This window comes from Aegilops tauschii, chromosome 3 (genome assembly GCF_002575655.3).
Source record: "Aegilops tauschii subsp. strangulata cultivar AL8/78 chromosome 3, Aet v6.0, whole genome shotgun sequence".
Lineage (NCBI taxonomy): Eukaryota > Viridiplantae > Streptophyta > Magnoliopsida > Poales > Poaceae > Aegilops > Aegilops tauschii.
In genome coordinates, this window is record NC_053037.3 from 162,080,417 (window position 1) to 162,092,889 (window position 12,473).

At 46.3% G+C, this 12,473-nt stretch overlaps 2 protein-coding genes across 2 annotated transcripts; one reads left to right on the forward strand and one right to left on the reverse strand.

The window, feature by feature from the left end:
* Positions 1-4,674: 4,674 nt before the first annotated feature.
* On the reverse strand, positions 4,675-5,262 carry LOC141042799 (uncharacterized). Its single transcript, XM_073511694.1, has one exon. It carries the CDS (start codon positions 5,260-5,262, stop codon positions 4,675-4,677), a length of 588 nt encoding a protein of 195 aa, XP_073367795.1.
* Positions 5,263-10,714: 5,452 nt separating this feature from the next.
* LOC109769914 (uncharacterized) lies at positions 10,715-11,777 on the forward strand. Its single transcript, XM_020328614.4, has 3 exons — positions 10,715-10,826; positions 10,951-11,026; positions 11,105-11,777. The coding sequence occupies exons 1-3, from the start codon at positions 10,818-10,820 to the stop codon at positions 11,509-11,511; spliced, it is 492 nt and encodes a 163-aa protein (XP_020184203.1). The 5' UTR covers positions 10,715-10,817; the 3' UTR covers positions 11,512-11,777.
* Positions 11,778-12,473: the final 696 nt, after the last annotated feature.

Below are 12,473 nucleotides of genomic sequence, written 5' to 3' on the forward strand. Positions count from 1 at the left end.
TCGTCACCACACCGTCGTGCTGACGAAACTCTCCCTCAACACTCGGCTGGATCGGAGTTCGAGGGACGTCATCGGGCTGAACATGTGCTGAACTCGGAGGTGCCGTGCGTTCGGTACTTGATCGGTCGGATCGTGAAGACGTACGACTACATCAACCGCGTTGTGCTAACGCTTCCGCTTTCGGTCAATGAGGGTACGTGGACAACAATCTCCCCTCTCGTTGCTATGCATCACCATGATCTTGCGTGTGTGTAGGATTTTTTTTGAAATTACTACGTTCCCCAACAACAAGATGTATCGAGCATGGATTGATCATCACGAGAATGCCGAGCATAGAAGTTCTGAATATAACATTGACTTAAGCCTCCCCCAAGCTAGAGTGATACTTTCTCCTTCACGAGGCCAAAAATTATATATCTAATTCCGATCACGATGAACTAGATGCATAGGATAAAGTTTTTGGTGAAACTCCAATTCCAAGATCCAATATCATCGCATAGCCTATACCATGCCAATGCTTTTCCCTTCAAAGATAAAGGGAAAACCTTCTTCTTAATTTCATCTCCGGGTAAACATGCAAGCTTAAATAATCCACAAATTTCTTCCACATATATCAAGTGCATATCAGGATGTTCGGTTCCATCTCCTGCATAAGGATTAACTAGCAGTTGTTCTATCATACCCGAAGGAATTTCATATTCAATATTTTCAGTAGGTGCAGTAGGTTGAGGGGTAACTAATTGTGGTTCCGGTCGAGGTGAATATACCCCGAACAAACCCCTCAAAGGATTGTTTTCCATAGTAACAAGTGACAATAAATTTTAGCACGTGGTAATAATTTTTCCTTACCGATTTCCACTTACCAAGAGCGCTTCACTCCCCGGCAACGGCGCCAGAAAATGGCCTTGATGACCCAAAAGTATATGGGATCAATTGTAGCCTTTTCGATAAGTAAGAGTGTCGAACCCAACGAGGAGCAGAAGGAAATGACAAGTGGTTTTCAACAAGGTAATGTCTGCAAGTGCTAAAATTGTGAGTAACCGAGTAGTTTGATAGCAAGATAATTTGTAACGAACAAGTAACAATAATAGTAACAAAAGTGCAGCAAGGTAGCCCAATCCTTTTGAGGCAAAGGACGGGCCAAAATGGTCTCTTATAATAAGCAAAGCGTTCTTGAGGGTACACGGGAATTTCATCTAGTCACTTTCATCATGTTGATTCGATTCGTGTTCGCTACTTTGATAATTTGATATGTGGGTGGACCGGTGCTATGGTACTGTTCTTACATGAACAAACCTCCTACTAGGGTTAACCCCCTCGCAAGCATCCGCAACTATGAGAAAAGTATTAAGAATAAATTCTAACCATAGCATTAAACTTTTGTATGCAGTCGGTCCCTTACGGAATAGCGCATAAACTAGGGTTTAAGCTTCTGTCACTCTCGCAACCCATCATCTAATAACTACTCCACAATGCATTCCCTTAGGCCCAAATATGGTGAAGTGTCATGTAGTCGACGTTCGCATGACACCACTAAGGGAATCACAAGATACATACTATCAAAATGTTGAACACATATCAAGTTCACATGATTACTTGCAACATGATTTCTCCCGTGACCTCAAGAACAAAAGTAACTGCTCACAAGTTATAAACAAGCTCAAGATCAGAGGGATATTAAATAGCATAATGGATCTGAACATATAATCTTCCACCAAATAAACCATATAGTAATCAACTACAAGATGTAATCAACACTACTAGTCACCCACAAGCACCAATCTATAGTTCCGGTACAAAGATTGAACACAAGAGATAAACTAGGGTTTGAGAGGAGATGGTGCTGTTGAAGATGTTGATGGAGATTGCCCTCCCCAAGATGGGAGAGTTGTTGGTGATGATGATGACGATGATTTACCCCTCCGGGAGGGAAGTTCCCCCCGGCAGAATCGCTCCGCCGGAGGGCAAAAGTGCTCCTGCCTAGGTTCCGCCTCGAGATAGCGGCGCTCCGTCCCGAAAGTCCTCTCCTTATTTTCTCTAGGTCAAAATGACTTATATACCAGAAGATGGGCACCGGAGGTGGGCTGGGCTGAGCACAACCCACCAGGGCGCGCCTGGGGGGGGGGGCCAGGCGCGCCCTGGTGTCTTGTGCTCACCAGGTGCCCCCCTCCAGTGGTTATTTGCTCCAGTATTTCTTATTTATTCCATAAAAAATCCTCATGAAGTTTCAGCCCATTTGAAGTTGTGCAGAATAGGTGGCCTGACGTAGCTTTTCCAGGTCCAGATTTCCAGCTGCCGGAATTCTCCCTCTTTGTGTTAACCTTGCAAATTATGAGAGAAAAAAGCATTAGAATTACTCCAAAAAGCATTATTATGCATGAAAACATTATAAATAACAGTAGGTAAACATGATGCAAAATGGACGTATCAGTTTCCTCAAATTGCCCTAGGTCTTCATGAGCAAGCAAGTTGGATGCACACCCACTTAGTTTTGTTTTGAGCTTTCATAAACTTATAGCTCTAGTGCATCTGTTGCATGAAAAATCCCTACTCACTCACATTGATATCTATTGATGGGCATCTCCATAGCCCATTAATACGCCTAGTTGATGTGAGACTATCTCCCTCTTTTTTGTCTTCTCCACAACCACCATATTCTATTCCACCTATAGTGTTATGTCCATGGCTCACGCTCATGTATTGCGTAAAAGTTGAAAAAGTTTGAGAACATCAAAAGTATGAAACAATTGCTTGGCTTGTCATTGGGGTTATGCATGATTTGAATATTTTGTGTGATGAAGGTGGAGCATAGCCAGACTATATGATTTTGTAGGGACAAACTTTCTTTGGCCATGTTATTTTGAGAAAACATAATTGCCTTGTTAGTATGCTTGGAGTATTGTTGTTTTTATGTCAATATTAAACTTTTCTTTTGAATCTTATGGATCTGAACATTCATGCCACAATAAAGAAAAATTACATGGATAAATATGTTAACTAGCATTCCAGATCAAAAATTTTGTTTCTAGCATTTACCTACTCGAGGACGAGTAGGAATTAAGCTTGGGGATGCTTGATACGTCTCCAACATATCTATAATGTTTTATTGTTCCATGCTATTATATTATTTGTTTTGGATGTTTTATATGCATTAATATGCTATTTAATATTATTTTTGGGACTAACTTATTAACCTAGAGCCCAGTGCTAATTTCTGTTTTTTCCTTGTTTTTGAGCTTCGCAGAAAAGTAATACCAAACGGAATAAAACCTTCGCGATGATTTTTCCTGGAACAGAAGACACCCAGGAGACTTGGAGTGCAAGTCAGAAGAGCCACGAGGCTGCCACAAGGGTGGAGGGCGCGCCCAGGGGGTAGGGTGTGCCGCCCTACCTTGTGGGCCCCTCGGTGAACCCCTGACCTAGATCTTCCTCCTATATATTCACATATATTCCCAAACCACCAAAGGCATCCATGAAAACACTTTTCCACCGCTGCAACCTTCTGTTCCCGTGAGATCCCATCTTGGGGCCTTTTCCGGCATCTTGCCGGAGGGGGATTCAATCACGGAGGGCTTCTACATCAACTCTATTGCCCTTCCGATGAAGCGTGAGTAGTTTACCTCAAACCTATGGGTCCATAGCTAGTAGCTAGATGGCTTCTTCTCTCTCTTTGATTCTCAATACCATGTTCTCCTCGATGTTCTTGGAGATCTATCGGAAGTAATCTTCTGTTGCAGTATGTTTGTCGAGATCCGATGAATTGTGGATTTAGGATCAGCTTATCTATGAATATTATTTGAATCTTCTCTGAATTCTTATATGCATGATTTGATATCTTTATAATTCTCTTCGAACTATCGGTTTAGTTTGGCCAACTAGATTGGTTTTTCTTGCAACGGGAGAAGTGCTTAGCTTTGGGTTCAATATTGTGGTGTCCTTTCCCAGTGACAGTAGGGGCAGCAAGGCACGTATTGTATTGTTGCCATAGAGGATAAAAAGATGGGGTTTATACATATTGCTTGAGTTTATTCCTCTACATCATGTCATCTTACTTAATGTGTTACTGTGTTCTTCATGAACTTAATACTCTAGATGCAGGCAGGAGTCGGTCGATGTGTGGAGTAATAGTAGTAGATGCTGGCAGGAGTCGGTCTACTTGACACGGACGTGATGCCTATATTTCATAATCATTGCCTTAGATATCGTCATAACTTTGCGCTTTTCTGTCTTGCTCGACAGTAATTTGTTCACCCACCGTATTATTTGCTATCTTGATAGAAGCCTCTAGTGAAACCTATGGCCCCCGGGTCTATTTTCCATCATATAAGTTTTCGATCTACTATTTTGCAATCTTTTACTTTCCGATCTATAAACAAAAAGAACCCAAAAAATATTTACTTTATATTTTTTTAGTTTTATCTATCTCTACCAGATCTCACTTTTGCAAGTAACCGTGAAGGGATTGAAAACCCCTTAATCGCGTTGGGTGCAAGTTGTTTGATTGTTTGTGCAGGTATTGGTGATTTGTGCGTTGTCTCCTACTGGATTGATACCTTGGTTCTCTAACTGAGGGAAATACTTATCTCTCCTTTGCTGCATCACCCTTTCCTCTTCAAGGGAAAAACCAACGCAAGCTCAAGAAGTAGCAACTCCTCCCTGAGCCCCGGCGCCCTGCTACTGCTTGCGGCCAGCGCGGCGACCCCCATTAGCCGCGGGCGGGGGTGGCGGGAAGGGGGCAGCCGGCGCCTGGGGGTAGGCCGGCGCGGCTGGTGGGACCGGTGCAGGATGCGGTGGAGGTGGCGCCGAGCCCCCGCGGGTGCCGGTGACGAGGGCGATGTGAGTCACCCGAGTCCGGGCCATCTTCATCCGTCGTTGCTCCAACTTAAGATACGCCACCACCTTGGCAAAGGTGGGCTTTGGGATGAGGGTGAGGTTGGAGGCAGTGTTCCCAAAGTCCTCGTTGAGATCGGCGGTGAGGGTGCTGATGAGGAGCTCGTCGTCGACCATCTCGCCGCGATCACGGAGCTCATCGGCAAGCTTTTTGAGGCCCATGAAAAAATCGTCGATGGAAGAGTCAAGCTGCTGGCACCCGTAAAACTCGCCGTGGAGGAGGACCTTGCGTTGTAGTTTGTTGTTCGTGAAGAGGCTATTGAGCTTGGTCCAGACGGCGTAGGCGTCGTCGTCATCATCCACCACCATGTGGAAGATGTCCTTGGAGATGGTGAGGTAGAACCAACAGATAATTGTGGCGTCGAGGATCATCCACTCCTCGTCCTAAATCATGAGGCTCGAGTCCACGGTGCCATCGACGTGTCCGTGGAGCGGGTACTCGTGAAACACCAAGGAGAAGTACCGCTTCCAAGCGGAGTAGGACGCGGTGGATTGATCAAGCACCACCGGAACACGCTCGTGGATGTTGAGACCATGGACGAGGGTGACATCGGGACCGGCGAAGGGGTTGGAGATGGTGGAGGAGGAGGAACTCATGGCACAGCGAGGAGGGAGTGGGAAGGCGCGACGCGGGTGGGGCGGCTAGGGTTAGGGTTCGACGCGGTTTGGGAAGGGTGGTGCGGCGCGGGTTGGAAGGGAGGTGCGACGCGGGTAGGAAAGGGAGGTGCGGCGCGGCTGGGAGAGGGGTGCGGAAGCTGAGGGGCGTGGCGGCGTCTAGGAGGAAGCCGCGGCGGCAGAGGGTGGGAGGGTGGCGACGACCGGAGGGACCGGCGGCGGCGGAGGCGCGGCAGCAGCGGCAGCGGCGACGGCTAGGTCTAGAAATGACCTGCGATAGATACCATGTAGAAGACTAGAATAGGTTGTGCAACACAATTGCATTGATTGGTGCACCAGGCACGTATATATGATGTACAGGATGAGGTCACAACTTCAACTGTATAGGAGAACTAGGAGGTGGACCCAAGACACAGTATACACGTACACAATATATTCAACAGTAGGTTAGCTGAATGGTCACTTCGTGTTAGCTGCCCAATTGCCTCGCAGTCCGCAAAATCGTTGGATCCCGCACGAGGAGACAAGTTTTAAGTTTTAGTTTCTGAAACTTACGATTTTGACGATCGTAAGTTATAAAACTTGTGGTTTTGTCAGGCGCTGGTACAAAGTTTCAGAAGTTGAAATGGTTTTCTCGGATGCAGGTTCTGAAACTTACAATTTTGTTGGTCGCTCGTACAAAGTTTTAAAAGGTGAAACTTAACGAAGTTTTGAAACCTCATCAAAACATATTCAAAATGGATCTTATTTGAAAGCCCTCGTCACCAGAAATATGAATATGCAAACGAAACTTACTTTTGGTTCAAAAAATATGGAAGATTGGAACTCGAAAGCCAAAAGAAAAAAAAGGGGTTGTGGGCGCGCACCTGTGTGCTACAAATCTCCTCCCTCGCCAATGGGTTTACAATTCAACACATACGTGAGTTCATCAACTAATGGGAGGACACTTTGCAAATTCAACTTCGGGAGGGTCATGAGGACTCTATCATTTGGAAAATGACCGCATCCAGCCAATACATGGAGACATTTTCATATAGAGCCCAATTCGTGGGAGTCATCCCACCAACCTCAAGAACACAATTTCGGGAAATTGGACGCCTCCAAAATGTAAGGTTTTGCATGGCTTATCGTGAACAACTGGGTTGGACAGTGTATTGCCTTGAGAAGCGTGGATGGCCTAGTTGTTTTCCCCCTTTCTCAAAGAGGACTCATGAAACAGCGGCACATTAGCTCCGCCAATGCCGCTTCTCTCTTAGAATTTGGAATTTGGTTAAGGATTAGTTTGGGACCCCCGATCTCGACCCATTTTCTTGCCAACCTGTCAACGGCGTCAAGTCTTGTTGGAACCACTTGGTGCACAATGACCAAGGCACTAACAAGATAATGGCCTCTCTTTTTATGCTTATTATGGCTTGAGAGATTTGGAACGAGCCAATGTGAGAGTCTTCAACAAACAAATTGAAACCATATACAATCATCTTCACTCATATCCGGAAGGAAGCTATGAAAGGGTTTACCACGTGCGCAAAACATTTGTGTAATATCATGCTGCGAGAGTAGTCCCATACTTTCTTGTGTTTTTGGCCTTTGGGCAGACTGATTTGTTTTCTACTCTTCCTTAATTAATGAATGAGGCAAGTCTTTTGCCCTTCTTTAAAAAACCTCCACTTGATAGGAATGGTTGAAGTACTAAGGGCAACTTTAACGGGTCGACGCATTTTGCCCGTTTGGTTCCACGCGGACAAAAAACAAAGCCCAACGTGCCGAAGCAAATGGGCGGATTTCCGTTTCGACCCATTTCTGGCCAAATTTGATCTGGGTTTGAGTCTGCATGGACACACCTCGGACGCCCACAGTGTCCTCCCCTGGCCTGCCTGTCGATGCCACACAGGCCAATCCCCCCCCCCATACGAGTTTGACCTCCTCGCCCTCGCCACCGCCACCCAGCTTTTGGCCTATTCGCCACCCCGGCAATCCCACCCATCTGCCGCTGCCGCATCCATCGCCGGCGTTGGTTCCGCTTCTTGCCGCTGACGGTGTAGCTCGCGGCCCGCACCCTACCCAGGGTTGTCACCGCCCGTCAGCACACTACCTCCATGGTCACCGTCGAAGGACGTGGGTTCTCTAGCTCTGTTGCCTAAACGGGCGAAGGAGAGTCCCCTTCACTGGCCGAGACTCGTCCACACCAGCCCACAAAGTGTTCGACCCTTTGCCCGGCAAAGACTCGTCCACGCCCGTAGCTGTCTAGTAAGGTACGAATTCACATCACTCGAAAGGATCATGGCCGATAACTCGGACGAGTTTCTTTTACAATAACATCGTATGATCATCATCATCCAAAGAATCGTCTGACGATGATAGTTATGTTGTGGTTGCTACACTTCTTGTGAAAGAACACATCACAAGACAACGACCATTTTTAGGGGATTGATACCTGGCCATGTGCCTAGGTTGAATCGTAACTGATAAAACGGCCGTCCTACTCTTTAACGATTATTTCCACCGGACAAACTCAATATTCCTTGCCAACCTTTTCCGTCGATGCTTCCGGATGACGAGACCATTGTTCAACCGTATTCAGCAGGGGGTGGTGGGTTATGTTGATTTCCTTAAATGCAACTATGATCCCCTTTGTTGGCTTCACCTCTTATCATAAATGCACTGCAGCTGTTATGATGCTTGCATATGGAGTTCGCCTTGATCTAGCTGATCAGTACGTAATGAGTGAGTGCCATTGTACATGTTCTGCAAAGCTATTGTTAGAGTATTTGGCCCGGAGTACTTGTGAGAACCAAATGATGAGGATACAACCCGCTTTGTTATCGATCAATGAATCATGCGCCTTTTCGGGGATGCTTGGAAGCATAGATTGTGTGCATTGGGAGTGAAAGAACTGTTCAATCGCTTGGCATGGGCAATATAAGGGACATGTTGATGGTTGCACGGTCATATTTGAAGTTGTGCATGGCATCACAAGATCTCTGGATTTGGCACTCTTTTTTCGACATGGCAGGTTCTCACAATGACATCAACGTGCTTGACCCCTCTCCGTGTTCTCAAGGATTTCGGAAGGCAATTCCCCAGAGGTCAACTATGGGATCAATAGCCACCAATACAACTAGGGATACTACCTAGTTGATAGTATCTATCCTCCGTGATATACATTCGTGAAGATAATCTCCGAGCCCTAGCGAGAGAAGAGGTCTAGGTTTTCCAAAGAACAAGAGAGTGCTACGAAGGAAGTGGGGCATACTTTTGGTGTGTTGTAACCTCGCTGGGCTATTGTTCGGCACCGTGCTAAAACATGGAGCACTAAAACTATATGGGTGGTGATGACTCCTTGTGTGATCATACACAACATGATTGTTATGATATCATCTATGACCAAGGGGGGGGGGGGGGGGTTACTAGGGTAAGTTGGTTGAGCCCGAGGACGGAGTGGCAACGTTTGCAGAGTTCATCCAATTTCATCATGAAATGTGTGATCGAGCAACTGACATTAAACTTCAAGATGATTTGGTTGTGTATATATGGACTCACATAGGAAACCAATAGTTGTATCTACTCCTTTTCTCTTAATTTATTTGCTACAATTTCAAATTTATTTGGTTGTAAACTATGTGGCTTGTTTTTTCCAATAATGTGAAATGTTCCATTCATTTGTTTATTTGGTTATAAATGTATAGAATATATAAAATGCCAATTTGATTAAGAAAAGATGGACAAACGGACCAAACGGGTCGTCTTGTTGGGCGCTATGGCCAGAAAAGGGCGGACAAGGGGTGGACGTCCGCCCTCCTGGTGATCCAAACGGACAAAAAGCTAACAATTTTACGGTCCGTTTGGGTTGTCCGGTTGGAGTTGCCCTAAGCAAGAAAAGAAACCTTCATTGTCCTTGTTGCATCGTTGCCTTTGTAGGTGGCAGATTTATATTTATCCTTCTCTCCAACTTGAATCATGATCAAAGTGTCATGGATTCTAAAAGACAGTGGTACCCCTCAAATCAAAACTCCAATTTGGATGGGTTTGGGGATCCAATCCTAGCAGCTGATCAACTTGTTCACAGAAAAGCTCGAGTCGGAAATTCTAATGCAATTGCAACAACATGTATTAATAACTACTAAGTCCTACCAGCAGTAGACGCTGGAGAGAGGAGGATCCCCGCCACCGCCGTCGGCCCCCGGGCGCATCCGGGCGGCGTGCTCCGGCGGCGATGGGGTGAGGGAAGGAGGAGTCGGCACCGACGGCGGCTAGGGTTGGAGAACTGTCCGAGTCGCTGAGCAGGGGCGACGCGGGGGTCAGGTGCCTTTGAGAGTGCTTTTGATTGTGCTAAAAAAGGATAGAATATGGTTTTGGACGAAGATCGAAGAAAATGCCTTCCAAACACTCAAAGTGCCACTCAGTCTCCCCGCAGAAAAAAGGTGCCACTCAGTCATCAAACACTATGGCATCATCAGCCATTCACTGTCTGATCTGCTAATAAAATGATAGAATATGGTGTTGCACGGAGATCGAAGAAAATGCCTCCCAAACACTCAAAATGCCTACATAAAAGCTCGAACCGGGAACTCTAATGCAATTGCAACAGCATGTACTGATTACTGAAAAAATAGCGCGCTATAGCATATTGAGAATTTCCTCGCTAAATATATCAGCGTACAATGTCTCGCTAATAGCACGCTATAACACGATATAGCATACTAATAGCATATTTTGAGGTCTGCACTATTTTGCTGTAGCACGCTATTTTTTTCATTCTACTGATAACAAGTCCTTCTACCAGCAGTAGAGCAACGACCAGCATAACAAAATCCTAGCCAATGGTACAGTGGCATTTGAGTTGACTTGATTTCCCGGTTGCCACCGTCTGCAACTTGCAGAACGTTCCTCCATTTCTTCGGGTACATACGCGGAGTTGCTGTCGTCGGTCTTTCTCTCTCATGATTGAAAACGCAAGCGTGTTGGAACTTCAAAAGGCCCGCGGTTTTGACATTTCCACGGATGAAAAAACATAAGAAAGAAGACGTAGACCGACCAATTCGGTTAGGAAACTCTGGTATAACTACGATTGCAAGGAATTCTTTCGACCAGCAGCAGCAGAATGATTAGATTAAACACATCTAGTAGGAATATGCTCCAACGAATACGACCAATTCCCAACCAATATGGAGGTTGCGGAGTTGACTTCAGATCATATATAAACTGACTTGGAACGAGGCATTTCTCACATAACTTCAGACAGCGCCTTGCTCTGCACACTCAGGAGTCCGCGTCGACCCCAGATCCAAGAGTACCAGAAGATAGCTCACGCCATGTCTAAGGTAATTGGCCACCATATTCTTCGTTCTGCTTCTCCGTCCTTCGAGGGTGTAGACATGCCGTTGCGATCATGAGAACATTTGTACTGAATATATGCTTGTGTTTTCACTTTCGAATGGCCTGCAGAAAATTGTGATCAGAGCCGATCTCGTCGGCAAGAAGTGCACGAGCGGGATCCTGTCAATCGTTTCCAAGCTCGAGGGTATACCTCTCTCTGACTCTCTTCATTCCTGTGTATCCTGCAACTACTTCTCTTTACCGAATGTATGTGACCCTCCAGGGATCAAGTCCATGGTGGTCGACGAGGACAAGTGCACGCTGACGGTGGTCGGCACGGTGGACCCGGTGTGCGTGGTGCACCAGCTGAGGAAGTCGTGCTTCGCGGCGTCCATCGTCAGCGTCGAGGACGACAAGCCCAAGGAGAAGAAGACCCCCTGCCAGGAGGCCTGCGAGAAGGCCTGGAAGGACAAGTACGAGAAGGCGTGCAAGGAGAGGTGCGAGAAGGCGTGCAAGGAGCCGTGCTGCGACGACTGCGGCGAGAAGGGGACGCCGTACGGCGGCCACGGGTACCGCTGCACGCCGGGCTGCTACTCCAGCCCCTGTGGCCTGCCCAGCTGCCACTACTACAGCTCCGGCTACGGCTACGGCATGCGTGCGCCGCCCCTGGGATACACCTGGTACGAGTAGAGGTCGCCCGGAACCGAAGGATGATGCGCCATGCGCCGCCCTGGAGCACTGTCATGGCGCGTATGTACCTGGACTCGTTGCGATTTTACCGTATGTGGGTGTGCCAGTGTGTTTAGTACCGTAGTTCATATGCTTCGTGTCGCCATTGTTGCAGTTTGTTTTGTGTACATCGATGATTCCCTGGTTACTTCAGTACTACTCGGCGGTCGGCACTCTGTTGTTTCTCATAAACAAAGTGAAAACCCAGAAAAAGATTATATGGAAACGAACCGAAGAAATTGGTCACGAATCGTTGCCCCGTCACGCCCCCTACGCTACTAGGTCGTCAGCCCCCACTGCCTTGTTTAGTTGGTGGAGACTTTAATATTATCAGGAACTGCAGTGAAAAAAACAACTCGATGAGCCGAATCATTACAGCTTTGTGTCATTAAGCATGCAGGACTTAGAGAAATACCATTAAATGGTAAAAACTATACCTAGGCCAATAATTTAGCTGACACAACTTATGAACAACTCAAAAATGTGTTGTCCTGAATGGGAGGAGGGGTATCATCTGTCAGTACTGCAAGCTTTTGCTAGAGAAGTTCTGACCACACTCCTCTATCCATTGACACTGGAGAACCTCCTAGTGAAGTTCAAGATTTGAGAACTCTTCAGTGCTCACAGAGGGGTTTACAGAATTTCTGTGTAAAGTTTGGAGTGAAACCTACCATGGTGACAATTTAGAAAAATGTCAAGAAAGATTAAGAAACTTGAGGAAAAAAGTTAGAGGGTGGGATAAAAATGCAAATGCTTGGTACAGAAAAATTAAGATTGAAATCATTGGCAAGCTGGATGTCATAGATAAGAATACTGACGTCATGGGGCTTACTGATGGAGATAGATAGGAGCAAAAAGACTTAAGAGAACAATTGGCCAGAATTTCAAAACAGGAAGAAATGAAATGCTTCAGAGATATATGG